At 34.6% G+C, this 12935-nt stretch overlaps 1 protein-coding gene across 8 annotated transcripts in view; it reads right to left on the bottom strand.

Moving 5' to 3' along the window:
- Positions 1 to 12935, bottom strand: part of TBC1D32 (TBC1 domain family member 32) — an 83480-nt gene that overhangs the window by 16646 nt on the left and 53899 nt on the right. For all 8 annotated transcript variants that reach the window (XR_011095087.1, XR_011095088.1, XM_068677582.1 and 5 more), the window contains exons 27-28: positions 7157 to 7282; positions 1966 to 2049 (exon numbers count right to left, since the gene is read on the bottom strand). Coding sequence is in view for 6 of the 8 variants with exons in the window: in XM_068677582.1 (XP_068533683.1) it covers positions 1966 to 2049; positions 7157 to 7282 (210 nt within the window). In the remaining 2 variants the exon portion in view is untranslated. The remainder of the gene's footprint in view (positions 1 to 1965; positions 2050 to 7156; positions 7283 to 12935) is intronic.

Here is a 12935-nt window from a genome sequence, read left to right as displayed (position 1 = left end):
AAAAATAATTTTTAAAAATGTGTTGGTTTGTTGAAAACCTGTCCAGCCCAAGATTTTCAAGAGCTTTTAATTTGTTATTTGTTTTGTCTCTGTATCTATCTTTTAAGAACAGAAAATCACAAGGTATAATTTCATGTATGTGATTGTCATACAATTTTCAATCTTGGTTTCTTTAAAGTTGGCATTAAATTTTAGATGAACAGTATGTTATTGTTGACAGCTCCATCTGATCAATGGTTCATGTTGAAATCATAGGTTAGTGAAGTAGAAGATTCAGGTTCAACCTTCCTGAACTTGTTTTAAATACTCATTTTGAACAATGGGTGGACAAGAGTGGATTGAAAATACACTCTTCTGCACTTCTAAGTGCAGAGGGTACAGATGTGTCCCTTCATTAGAGTTTTTCCACATTAGATGGGAACACTTAATGATTAAGTGTTGTGATTAAGAAACAGCAGGAATGCTCTGCATTGCTGGGCAAGACATCCACTTGGAAGTTGCACAGTTCCTCCTCCGTTCTTCTTTCAGTTAAGTTATTGCCTTATTCAGATCAAATCAAACAGACAACATCTAACAGGAAAAATTTTTATAGTCTGTAGGTTGTACTATCCTCTAAAGAACCAAGAGATAGGCAGCCCCCATAGCAGGACAAGAAATTGCACCTGAGCCTTTAATATCATTGGAGATTGTACAATACCTTAAACTTTGACCCAAAAAGAAAAATGTACAGAGAGGAGCAAGTTGGGAAGTTGGGAAGTCTAGGTGTCAAATCTTTTAAGTTGTGAAGATGTTATACTTTTAACAGAGTAGCTGAAATAATGATTTGAATTGAGACAGATCTATGCAAAAAGCAAGTTTTATGAGTCAATAGCAAGTTTTATGAGTCAATGAAAAATTTTTTGTTGCTCATTATGCCTCTTGAGAAGTCAAAAAGTAAGTAATAAACTGATGCAGGACAATAGGGTTTAGAAGAATCTTTCAGTACAAGTTTTTGAGAACTGATCTTTTAAGGAGGAATAAAAAAAATGACAGAACTGGCACTTAGCAACTCTCTTCCTTAAGCAAAGAGAAAGATTCTCAAATAAAATGCTCTGTTAAAGTATTCAGAAGATACATGGCTAAATGGCAAAGGCACTACATAAAAGAAAGAGATCTAAATTACTAAAGGTGTTTTATGCTTTGAAATTTCAAAGGCATGTCTGAAGACATATTTTCATCCTATGGATGTGAGAACAAAATAGAAGTATAAATAATAGGTCCTCCCCTAAGATGGCTTGGTCCTCTAGAACTCCAAATAAGTAAACTACGACCTAGGAAAGAAGTCTTTACAGATATTAAAGAATGAAACTGCATTTTCCAGTAGTTATTAACTATGCTTTTGTATCTTCTGATTTTATAAGTAAACATATAAAAGTAAAACATATAAAACATATAAAAAGTAATATAAAACATATTACTTTACATTCAGAATAAATTAACTTTATCATTCCTCCTTTGTTCCTGGCTGTAAGCATAATATCTGTATGAAACTAACACTCAGATTGCTCTGCCAACAATAACAATTCTACTAATACGATATAAATGGCATAATTAGGGGTTGATTACATAATAAAGGGTTTTCAAAAGGTAAACCAGATTGCTTAAGCTTGCTTAAATATTTATGCCACCAGGTCTGCAAATCATCCTGAAATAGGTGTCAACAAATACTTTGAATGACACCCTTGCCTGTTCTTCATCTCCTTTCCACTGCACACTAGAAATGTGAAAATATCACTAATAATTGTCTATACTGCTTCCTCAAGTACATCATCTTTTGCTCCAAACTGAGGTACATCAGTTAAGTAATGAATTTCTGAGTTGTTAAGGAAAATTTTCACCAATCCCCAAACCACTACAGAAATATTTAAAAGGAAAGTAATTTGAATATGAAGAGGCTTCACAGCAATAAATTATTAGGAAACTGACCTTTATAGCTTTCCATGCTGAAATAACAATCCGATCGGCTTTCAGAAAGACGTGACACGAACTTTTCAATTAATTCTGCCAAAACTGCAAAAAGAATAAAAATATTTAAATGTTAAAGGCAATGAACGAAGTGGGGAACTGTATTGCCTAACAAGATAACTAAAGCTATTTGAATTTCTGCATGTTTATTCATGTTTTTATGGGGGAACAATTCAAAGCATACTTAGTGCTTTTGCATTCCTACCACCATTCCTAGCTTAAATTAGATTTTAAATAGCTTTATTGAGAATATATTCAGTGTAAACTGAAAGAGAATTCACTATTATCTTTGTATCCTCCAAGGATTACTTCAGAATTTGCTACATTATTTCAATATAAAATTACAATTAACTATAATTAAACTACAATATTTTATCCCCCCCCCCCAAAAAAAAAAAAAGAAGAAAAATACCCCAAAATGATGCCAAGAAAAGTGAATAAAGTTTTAAAGGCTGTTTCCAACATGACCTATGACCCCAAAAGATAAAATCTATACACTTAACTATAAAAGCTATACACTGAAAGTTAAATGACTAGAGTATTTCCATTTGGAAAATCTGTAATATCAGATGATGGCTGGAATGTTGTTATTCAGTTCTTTCTGTGGAATTTTGAGTCTGCACATACTGCACAGAGAAGCCCAATGCTGAAATCTTGTCACTACAGAAGAAATTACATATCCCACCTTAACAGAATGTTAGCCAGGTAGTTAGTGACAACTTTCAATGATCTTCAATTCTGCAAGTTTGAGGCTCCTGCAACTGAACACACTAGCACCCTACAGAGGTAAACTAAAGGATACAACGAAGTCTTTATAAATACTGCATGGAGGATATTGAGATTAGCCATATTAAGAACTTGATATAGCAATGATGAACATTTTTGATAAGTAAATGCTATTGTTATAATAAGCTGGTTTTAAAGAATAGCGATATAACTTTTTGCAGTAATGCAAAGCAAGGGAGCATTCTTACAGAGTAAAAAAGAGTTTTCTTACAGAGTAAAAAAGAGTTGGGATTTCCCGTTTTAAGTCTGCACTTTACAATTTCCTTGACATCACCTCAAATGCAACTCAACAGTGTTGAAGCTTCAGCACCTAGCCCCACAAAACTTCATGCATGCACAGGTCTTGTCATTTTTAAGCTGAATAATTCCGATAAAACATTTTAGCATGTAGCTGTATGAACAGTCATAGCAACACAAGCGAAGCATAACAATCTGTGGTGGAGATGGCAACGGAGAAAAGCAGAAAAGCAGAAAACTGTTGGTAGGAAAACTGGCAGAGAAGGAGTGCAAGCTTGCAGTGCATGAGGAGAAGGAGAAGGAAAGAACCTCGATGCACAGTCTGATGCTTGTTATGCCAGAAAAATAATGAAGAAAAGAATCTCACAGACAATAACTAACTCTTATTCCAACCATTTGGAAGCTAACAACCATTTTTTAAGCTAATATACTGACATTAAATTGTGTGTTTTTGTTTGTTTGTTTTAATGATTAACTGGATAAAAACATTTATGGAGATTTATCTACAACTAATCCTTTTTTTTTTTTTTTTTTTTTTTTTTTTTTGAAGTTTTTTAAAGGCTGAGTTTGGGTATTCCCCTATATGTGAAAAAGAAGTTTCACTACAACAGCTAAAAACATGTTTACAGTCATAGTAACCAGGTCCAACAGTAAAAAAAAAAAAAAGAAAAAGAAAAAAAAATTGCATTGCAAAGGATTAGCAAATCAAAATGAAAAATATTACACATATTATTTATATTGTTATGCATTTTTATGAAAAGAACTATTTGAGTCACACCTTTAAGAAACCACATAGGGCTAGCAAAAAAAAATATTTTGTAGAAGAGCGATGGTTTATTCATTTTGTAAGAATAAACAATCTCACATCTTCACTAATAGGCTTAGTGAAATTTGGTCCACAAACATTGTAACAAATATTTGCGTAAGTAAAGCAAGAAAAAAAAATAGCAAAGAGGAATAAAGTATTTCATAATTCAATGTAAGTCAAGTCAGAACACTGTGTTTTTCTTCCCCTTTTTGTTGGAAGCCATCCACACTCTTGACCTAACAGTTAAATATTCCAGTTCAGTGCTTGAGTTAATATGAGAAGTGACAGCTCAACAACTACTAAGCAATTTTTTGAAACTCAAGCACAAAATTGATTTCCACCATTTGAAAGTATTTATCTAAGTGCCTATCAGGATCTTTGAAAAGCTTTTAATCAAGTTTGAGAGGAGAAAAGATGCAGAAGAGTTTATCAAAACAAATTTGGTTAATATGGAAATAGAGGGTTTTCACAGGACATTTTCTCTTCCACAAGAATGTTCATGTGAAATGACAAGTAGTTATTTTAATTTTTATCTTTTAATACTAAATCATTTAGCTGCCATGTAGACACAATCAGGGAACCTTTGTAAAGATGGAGACTGGCTAAATGATTTTTCATTTAATTGGAAAAGGAGCCAAATGAAATTTAGAAAAGTTCATTGTACAACACAGTCAGTGTTGTTGCAATAGCCCACATCTCACGCAGAGATTATGTCCATACACAAAAATTAGTGTCAAGGCCTACCAATTTGTTTACAAAGCTTACAAATGTTAATTTTCTTAAATTATGGTAGCTTGGCAGTATAAATATCAAAGTTTTTAAAACACTGACAATTACCTCATGTAAATTGAATCCACGCATCTGAAATAAAGACAATTGTAGCTTGGGAGTGTGTAATCATATACAAAAGAAATGGAAGAACTTTGAAATCTACTAAGCTATTTCAGTATGCCATAAAACAGTTGTATTCCTACAGGACATTTGTTTTGTTATTTTTTCTTGAAGAATTAATGTACAAAAGGAAGGTAATTCAAATTGCTTCTAAACTGCATAAGAACACTGATTTAAAAAATTATGATTCCAACTGTTTTATTAGGTAACAACCAGAAGTTATTTAATTACTTCTCTGAGGGGTTTAAGCCAAAAAGGTCAAAAATCACAGCACATATTAGAAAATTTTTGATCCTCTAATGTAACTAGTATTAGGGGATCATATTCTATACCAATTCACAGATCCTTCAAAGGAATTTAGAAGAAAAAGAACTCTCTTAAGAGTCAACAGTAGTCCTTCTTGACTTGTGTTAGAGGTTAAAAATTCATGAATGAAAACCTTGGACAGTTGACTTTTTTTATCAGAAATTTTCAACTCCATCAACCATAGATCAGTCCAATAAATCTATGAAAAACGCAGTCAGCAAAGAAAATTTTCTCTCACACACTTAAAAAGAGAATCTACAGAAGATTACTCTGCAGACTGAAGTTAGTCAAGTCTTCTTTAGTAGCACCAACGGAAGGCTGAAATTTAAGTAATTTTCAACCCCCAAAAGTAGCAAGATGTTCTAATAATGGTAGAAACATAGTATTTCATTGTCTTTGAATCCAGAAGACTCTTTCCATCAAAAACGAAAGTCTGTAACTATTATCTTAACTTCTACAGCAGAGTGCTGACAACTGAAATACTCTTTGCTGCGATTCAGATAGCTGTCAAGTGTGTCTTGATATAAGCTACATTTTCAACCCTTGACTGGGTTATTTTGAAAATAACCAAGTCTATTGTCTTCTGATACTGAAGAGAAAAAAATAGTCATACCTACTGAAAATATTCATCTTTTTCATCGCCCATCCCATGGAGTAAGATCTGATGTTACTTTCAACTTTTTGCAGTGATTGCTAAAGGCTGTAGCACAGGAACATCACAAACAATGACTTTTCATGAATTCCAAAACACTGTGTTGATTGTAATGACTCTATTGTCATTAAACATTCAACTCATTGTAAAAGATAAAGAAAAATCCTGTGTTTTCTGGTATGATTTCAGATGCAATTTCAAGAGCTTCTGATTATGTTTTTTGTATCTTTGAAGCCAATCAATGGTTGCTGAGACCAAAATAATAACTGCCTGAAGGTGAAAATTGCTCCAAAAAAGAAATATCCTTCCCACATTTATTTTTTGTTTGTTTGTTCACTTTTTAAGAGAGAACATTTTAGAAGTAGATGGATAGGTCCTAAAGAATACTCCTGATCTAAGTCCAGATTCCTGAGGGAATCATGCCATGATGACTGAATGCCCCCCAAGGAGCAAGTAATTGTAGCTGAGCTTGTTATCTCTATCTGTATCCACATACAAAGCTTGACAAAAATGATTAGGATTTGGGGATGGATTACCTCTCATTATAAATGAAAGAATGTTACTATATAATTACATAATCTTTGAAACACCCTCAATTTCTCTTATGTAGAGTTTAAAGTCTCCTAAGATATGAGTGGACTAAGGATGCTGGATTGCCCCCAGACAGGAGAGAGGTCAGCTGCTGATACAACACGAACTGGGAAAATATAAGGGAGATTTCTTGAGCTAAAAACCAACAACAACAGCAACAACAACAAAATAAAAAGCTTCTGCAAATCCCGATGGATGAGGGATGAGACGGGTTTTTTGAAACAGGCCCAAAAAATAGTTTGCTATCACACAAACTATTTGAACATTCAATACACTAAGCCTAGATACACAGCCCTGCAATTTTCCATGTAAATCTAATCTTTTTTGGGGGAGAGTTGGTTTGCCTGTTTCTCTTCCTGCTAAAGCCCAGGTTCAAATACAGAGAAAGCCCTGATGTGCTGAAGATGCTTCAGGGAGGCTGCAAAGACTATTCCAAAAAGACTTAGCTTGACTAAGGACTGTATCAGTGGTCCTCTAGCTGATCTGAGCAACCCAGAGACACGCAAAACTGCACAATAAGCAGCTATTTCCTGAGCATGCACTAATCTATGGTACGTTTACAGAAGGAATGATTAGAATGTTTCTGTCTGAGCTTATTGTGCTTAGAGCTGTGGAATGTTGAAGCTGCTTCTCTATTTTTTTATTTTCTTTTAGAAGAAAATATTATTTTCTTTTAGAAGACCAAAAGAAATTCTGCACTTTCAGTCCTGCTGCACCAGAAGACATACATGTAAAAGTCTGAGGAAGGTTCGTATCTCCTTTTAGCAAATAAAGAAAGCCATTCAAAATATAACATAATCCTCAATAAAACTTTAAAGAATCGTTGCTTACCAATGGCTTTCCGTTTACTTGCTTTTTTCAACTCTGTAAGTCATACTTACTTGTTCCACTGATGATATCCGGTCTGGCTTTCATGACTTTGCAGAACTGTCTTCTACAAATATCTGCCCACCCACTTTGTTTATCTGGATTTTTTAGGAGTGATAACAGCTTGTCAAGGTCTTTATCTAGAAGAAATTAAACTAGTGTTATTTTTTAATGACAACCTTGGGTTCTTTTTGTTCATTTTTCTTACTTGTTTAAAATTTAACTACGGTAAGTAATAAGCAGCTACTAGATACAAAGTACCACAGAGACAAAGTAGATGCATTCAGAAGCACGAAACCATACCAAGTATCAGGGAAGACAGACACATATAATAGCTTTATCATTAACTGGTATTTTTGGCAGACCTCACGCGTAATAAAGAAAAGACTAACTAAATATCCCCTATCCATGACAATTAAACTGGAGAAACAGCTAGTCTTAAAGCTGATGATGTTCTGCTTTACACAGAACAGAAATATTCATTTTAATTATTGAAGAGTTTTGAACATTTAAGATGTTCTTGAAGCACATTTTATAACTCCGCTATATTTATTCCTCATTTGTCCCAAAATGATAAGAACTGGAAACTTATTTTAAAGATAGAAGTTAAACCTAAACTAAAACCTAAAATTTCATCACAGAAGCTAAAAGAGAAAAAATGGACAAAGAACCTTTATCATACATACATGGATTAATAAAAAAAAAAACTGTGAGGTGGCAGCATTATTTTGTTGAACACAAAATGAAGCATGCTAGATAAACTGCAAAGTAACAACGTTCCTCAGAAAATTTCTACTTCTTTCAGTGAGCAGATTTCCTTCAGATGCTTCTGCTATGGGTGGATATAAAGGCATATAGGTGTATGCCTTCAGATTGCTAGGCATACCTATCAAGTAAATTTTGTGAAAATATACTGGATTGTCAATGGTATGAGAACTCCTATCTTCAGTGTTTCCCAACTTTAGCGCAAAGAGACAAAATTCTGCAGAAGACTACACTGAATGCATATGTTTGCTGTCACTGAAACATGCCCTAATAGCCACCTTGCCTATTTATTTTAATATTTAGAGAAATTTAGAATGTCACACTCAGTTCTCTGAAGAACCTAGGTGCACCCAGCATACTCCACAGCCAAGGGCCACAGACTCTTCATTGGTGCTGTCAGGATACAAGAATATAACACAGGAATTTTCTGAATTCCGAATGCTTGAATTTTACCTGAGCACTACTGAAGTACAGTATATAATTCTGCTATATATGAGGCTCAAAAATATCAGATAACATTTTTCATTAAAAGTTCAGCCTGCTTATAAAACAAACTCAAGGAATAGTTTACAAAAGGATTTTTATGAAAGAATCCTTTTTAATGCAAAGATAGAACTTCAAAGATTGCTCCTTACTGTTATTCTCACCTTGTTATTAAAGCCATATTCTTTCTTTACAATAGGAACACATCTTCAATATTAATATTGGCATTGATGCAATGACAAAAGACCAGTAAGTATGTACGTTCTTTTCTCTTGTCTAAAAAGTTTGTGTTTTTTTTTATTATTATTATTACTATTTTCTACTAAGTTGGAGGAAATTACACATACTCTATCATTTTTCTAGAACAATCTCAGACTGAGCCAGTAAGTTTCACAACTGGCTGAGTCTAACAGAGGTTTGAAAACAGAAGAACCACAGTGACAAATGCAAAACCAGCTTGTGTAATCATACATGAAAATGTTAAGTTGGCTTTCAACAATATGGTATCTGTACTTAAAGTCTGAATATATTTTTCTTTAAATGAAACATCTTCAGCAACCAAAATTTCTATCTTGGAATTCAAATTGAACAATGAATACTAGCAATCCATCTCTTGACACATGAGACTGCACACTGAATAATGCATACAAAGTACTGATTAAAAGAATGCATACATATGCTTTGGTTAATCAAAGAGGAAATATTTTTTTCCCATATCCAAGATTTGTTAAAAAAGAAAAATGCTAATATTAATGTGAAAGACTTGCTCTTCTACTCTTTTTTTTTTTCCCCTGAAGGCAGAACAAATTTCAAGTTAAAATGCAAACTAATTTTATAAAGTAATTATATGTAAGATAAGACTGATCAAACCCAGTTTTCTAGCATAAAATACTGGCCCTACAAAATGGAAACAATCAGTAAGACCATCTCTCCTCAGGCTACTTGGTTCCCAGAGCACCGGGGAGTGCTATGAAATATTTTGTGGTCAACTAGAGGGAAGAAAAATGTTGGTATCCTGCAGCAAGGTAAATGCACATGAGTTCACTTCAACTGTGCGCATTCCCTTTGCTGCGGGATCATGCAGTTCCTATTGTTATGAAAGATCATAGCCTGCACTACCACTAAGCATCCACTATGATGACAAAGTTTCTTCAGATGTTTCAAACTTTCTTTTGCTCTGTTTTTATGTTTGGGGTAAAATAAAACAAAACAAAAAAAAAAAAACAATCACTACAGAAATGAATTCTGTCATGAAAGGTGACTTCTAATTAAAGATTCAAAAAGCGTTTGAGCCACTCTATGGCTATTTACAAATCTTGCTGTAATTTCAAAGAGTAACAACAGAAAGAGTGATTGGGCATTGGAACGGGTTGCTTATGGAGTCACCATCCATGGGGGTGTTTAAGGAAAGGTTGCACCTGGTGCTTACGGATGTGGTTTAGTGGGTGATATTGGGGAGGAGAAGAGGAGGGGGGGACTGTTGGACCAGATGATTTTGGAGGTCTTATACAACTTTAATGACTCTATGATTCTGTGATTTTATACCTTTATAGTGTTTCAGTATTCAGTTTTCCACTACACCTTAATTGTTTCTACAATCAAAATACATTTTTCAAATGATCTTATTCTTTTAAGCTGATTAAAGGATTTTCAACAGAATTACTATACTGCATATAATTTATTTTAAGCTGGTCTAATGACCTTAATGATGTATAATCAGCAAATTGTCTCCCTGTCACTGGAATTTATTAAAACAATACATAGTATTTTTTAAAAAGCTGATTAAAGTAACTTAATTATCATTAATAATTCTTCCAAACTAATTAACATTAAATTCCTTTGTTATCCTCAAATAACTAAATCCTCGGTTAGTATCTTTCCAAATAACATGGCACTGATGCTTAGAACAGCTTATGTGAGTACAAAAATTTAATGCAAAGAATGATTTACAGTATTATCAACAGGATTCTTAGTTCTTTTTCTCTCTTCTTCTGCCATTTCCATAACAGGTGAAGGTTGAAGAAAATCATAGAACAGCAAAGCAACATAGCTCTAAAAGTTAAACAGGTTTTCACTTCCTAAGGACTGTAGTAATTCAGTTTGGCAGCTGAGGATCAGAAAATACAAGCTGGGATTTAAGAAGTCAACTTACCAAACAGAGACCAGGGTGAAATTTTGATACCACTGAAGGAAATAAAACTACTAAAAAAAATCCCCCAATAATTTCAAGAAAGTAGCATTTCAAGACCATGGCCCATCCATCTTTGCTGCTTCCTCCTGGCTTCTTGATTTGACCCCTATTTTCTTTGCAGTTAGTCTCTATCATACTCTTCCTCTCCTGCAAGTTATACAAAATTAAATCTTTATTTTATTTTGTGACTGCTGAAAAGCACGCAAGCTAACAGCTAGCAGCATCAATGTGTCTAAAACTATACTGTTTAAATGCTCTTTAAATTGGTCTTTTGCAATGCTAATTTATGCTCCAACAACAGAATAAGGAAATAAATATTACTGTACTACAGTCTTTTCTGAAACTTTGCTAGAGACCATAGACTACTGTGTTTGCCTTAAGGTTTCTCTGGGAAGGTAATACTTACTAATTAAAAACAACAACAGAAAAAGGAACTTATGCAACTTCAAATATGTACCAAATATAAGAAACATAGATATGTTTGTATGTATCTACTAAAGGTCTGCAAAAGTAACAAAAATAAAGAGTAAATGCTCCAGTAAAGTATTCAATACCCACTCACCCCTGCCATGCCAACACTTATTTTTCATTTCTGACAGAGAAACTAGCTTGAGATCCATGCAACCAGGATACTAACATAACCATGTATTTAATATACCCATTACAGTCTGTAACAGGTAACTCTTTTTCTTCCAGCTAAAGCATTTGCTTCTCCTAAATTTGTCATTAAACATGGACTAGCACCTCCTCCAACAGGTCATTATAGCACAAAAAACTGTGTCTAAGCGCATCTTAATTTTATTTTTGAACGAAAATGTCTTCCAACAAACTTATGATACCAAATAAACGCCAACCCAATTTCACAAGTTAGTAGGTAACTGTAACTTGCCCAGCAGTGACTAGCTGAAGTCCAATCACCACACAGTCCTCAGCAAAGGAGGAAGCCTACTGAATGTTACTAAGGGTGGAGTTTCACATTATTGCTAGAAGCATTCTAAAAACATACTGATGCCAAATCTTGATCTTCTTTTACCTCTCTTCTGTTACGTTACTAAATGGGTTCACTATTTATCCTAGATAAATGACAAGAATAGGTTTATTCTGTAAGAAATGCCAGAACTGCTGAAAGATGGGAAAGACAGAAAGTAAGGAGGGCAGAGGAAGAAAATAAACAAGAGAAAGGAAAGAAAAGGTGAGGAAGGAAATAAGTGAGTCCTTCCTTTCTCAATGATAGTGACCTATTAAATAGGCCCAAAAATAACAACAAATCATACCTTAACAGGGTGATTGAAGTGAAGCTTATGTCAATTTAATTCATATGCTGCAGGCCCGCCCTTTTCCTTGTGTGTGGTTGTTTTCCCACCCCTTCCATTCATTTGTGCTAGCACTAGTTTTTCAATGTAGCCTTATTAAAAGAATAACCACATGTACCAGTTCATGAGGTTTTGGCTGGGATAGAGTTAATGTTCTTCCTAGCAGTTGGTATGGTGAAGAGCTTTGGATTTAGGATGAGAACAATGCTGATAACAGGGGGATGTTTCAGTTGCTGCAGAGCAGCGCTTGCACAGAGCCAAGGCCTCTCCTGCTTCTGGTGCTGCCCGGCCAGCAAGGAGGCTGGGGGCACCCCAGGAGCTGGGAGGGGACATGGCCAGAACAGCTGGCCCAGGCTGCCCAAAGGGATGTCCCACACCATGTGGTGCTGTGCTCAACAATAAAACCAGGGGAGTTGGCCAGGGCAGGCAGCTGCTGCTTGGGGACTGGCTGGGTATCAGTCAGTGGGTAGTGAGCAATTGCATTGTGCATCACTTGCTTTGTATGATTTTTTAAACATTAGTAATATTTTTCCTTCCTCTTCTGTCATGCTGTCTCTAGGTGACCTGTTAAATTGTCTTTACCTGAACCCACAAGATTTACCTTTTTTTTCCGATTCTCTCTCCCATCCCACTGGTGGTGGCAGTAAGTGAACAGCTGTGTGGTGCTTGCTGTCTTCTGGGTTTTAACCACAACTCACTACAGCTGCATGTGTGAGATTTGAACCACCACACCATAACTTCCTGCAACTTTAAACTGATTTAACTCCCTGAAAGATGTTGCTTTATAATTCTTTAAATTATTCTTGTGTCTAAAGCAGGCAAAGCAGAGGAAAATTCATAAATTCTTTACAAAACATCAGAAATGCCACAAGCCCCTTCTCATTTGATTATGTTCACAACAAAAGTGGTTTTCTGTTACAAAGAAATTCAGATCCATAAAGCCATGTGTATCTTATTCAAAATCTGAAGTAAGAGATAATGAATAACCTGACCATATCATATTGCACTATCACATGAAAACAAATCCCTGCAAGTGTTATT

The sequence above is a fragment of the Anas acuta genome, chromosome 3 (genome assembly GCF_963932015.1).
Source record: "Anas acuta chromosome 3, bAnaAcu1.1, whole genome shotgun sequence".
Taxonomy (NCBI): domain Eukaryota; kingdom Metazoa; phylum Chordata; class Aves; order Anseriformes; family Anatidae; genus Anas; species Anas acuta.
The sequence above is the reverse complement of the archived record's forward strand: the minus strand, read 5'-3'. Positions and strand labels throughout refer to the sequence as shown.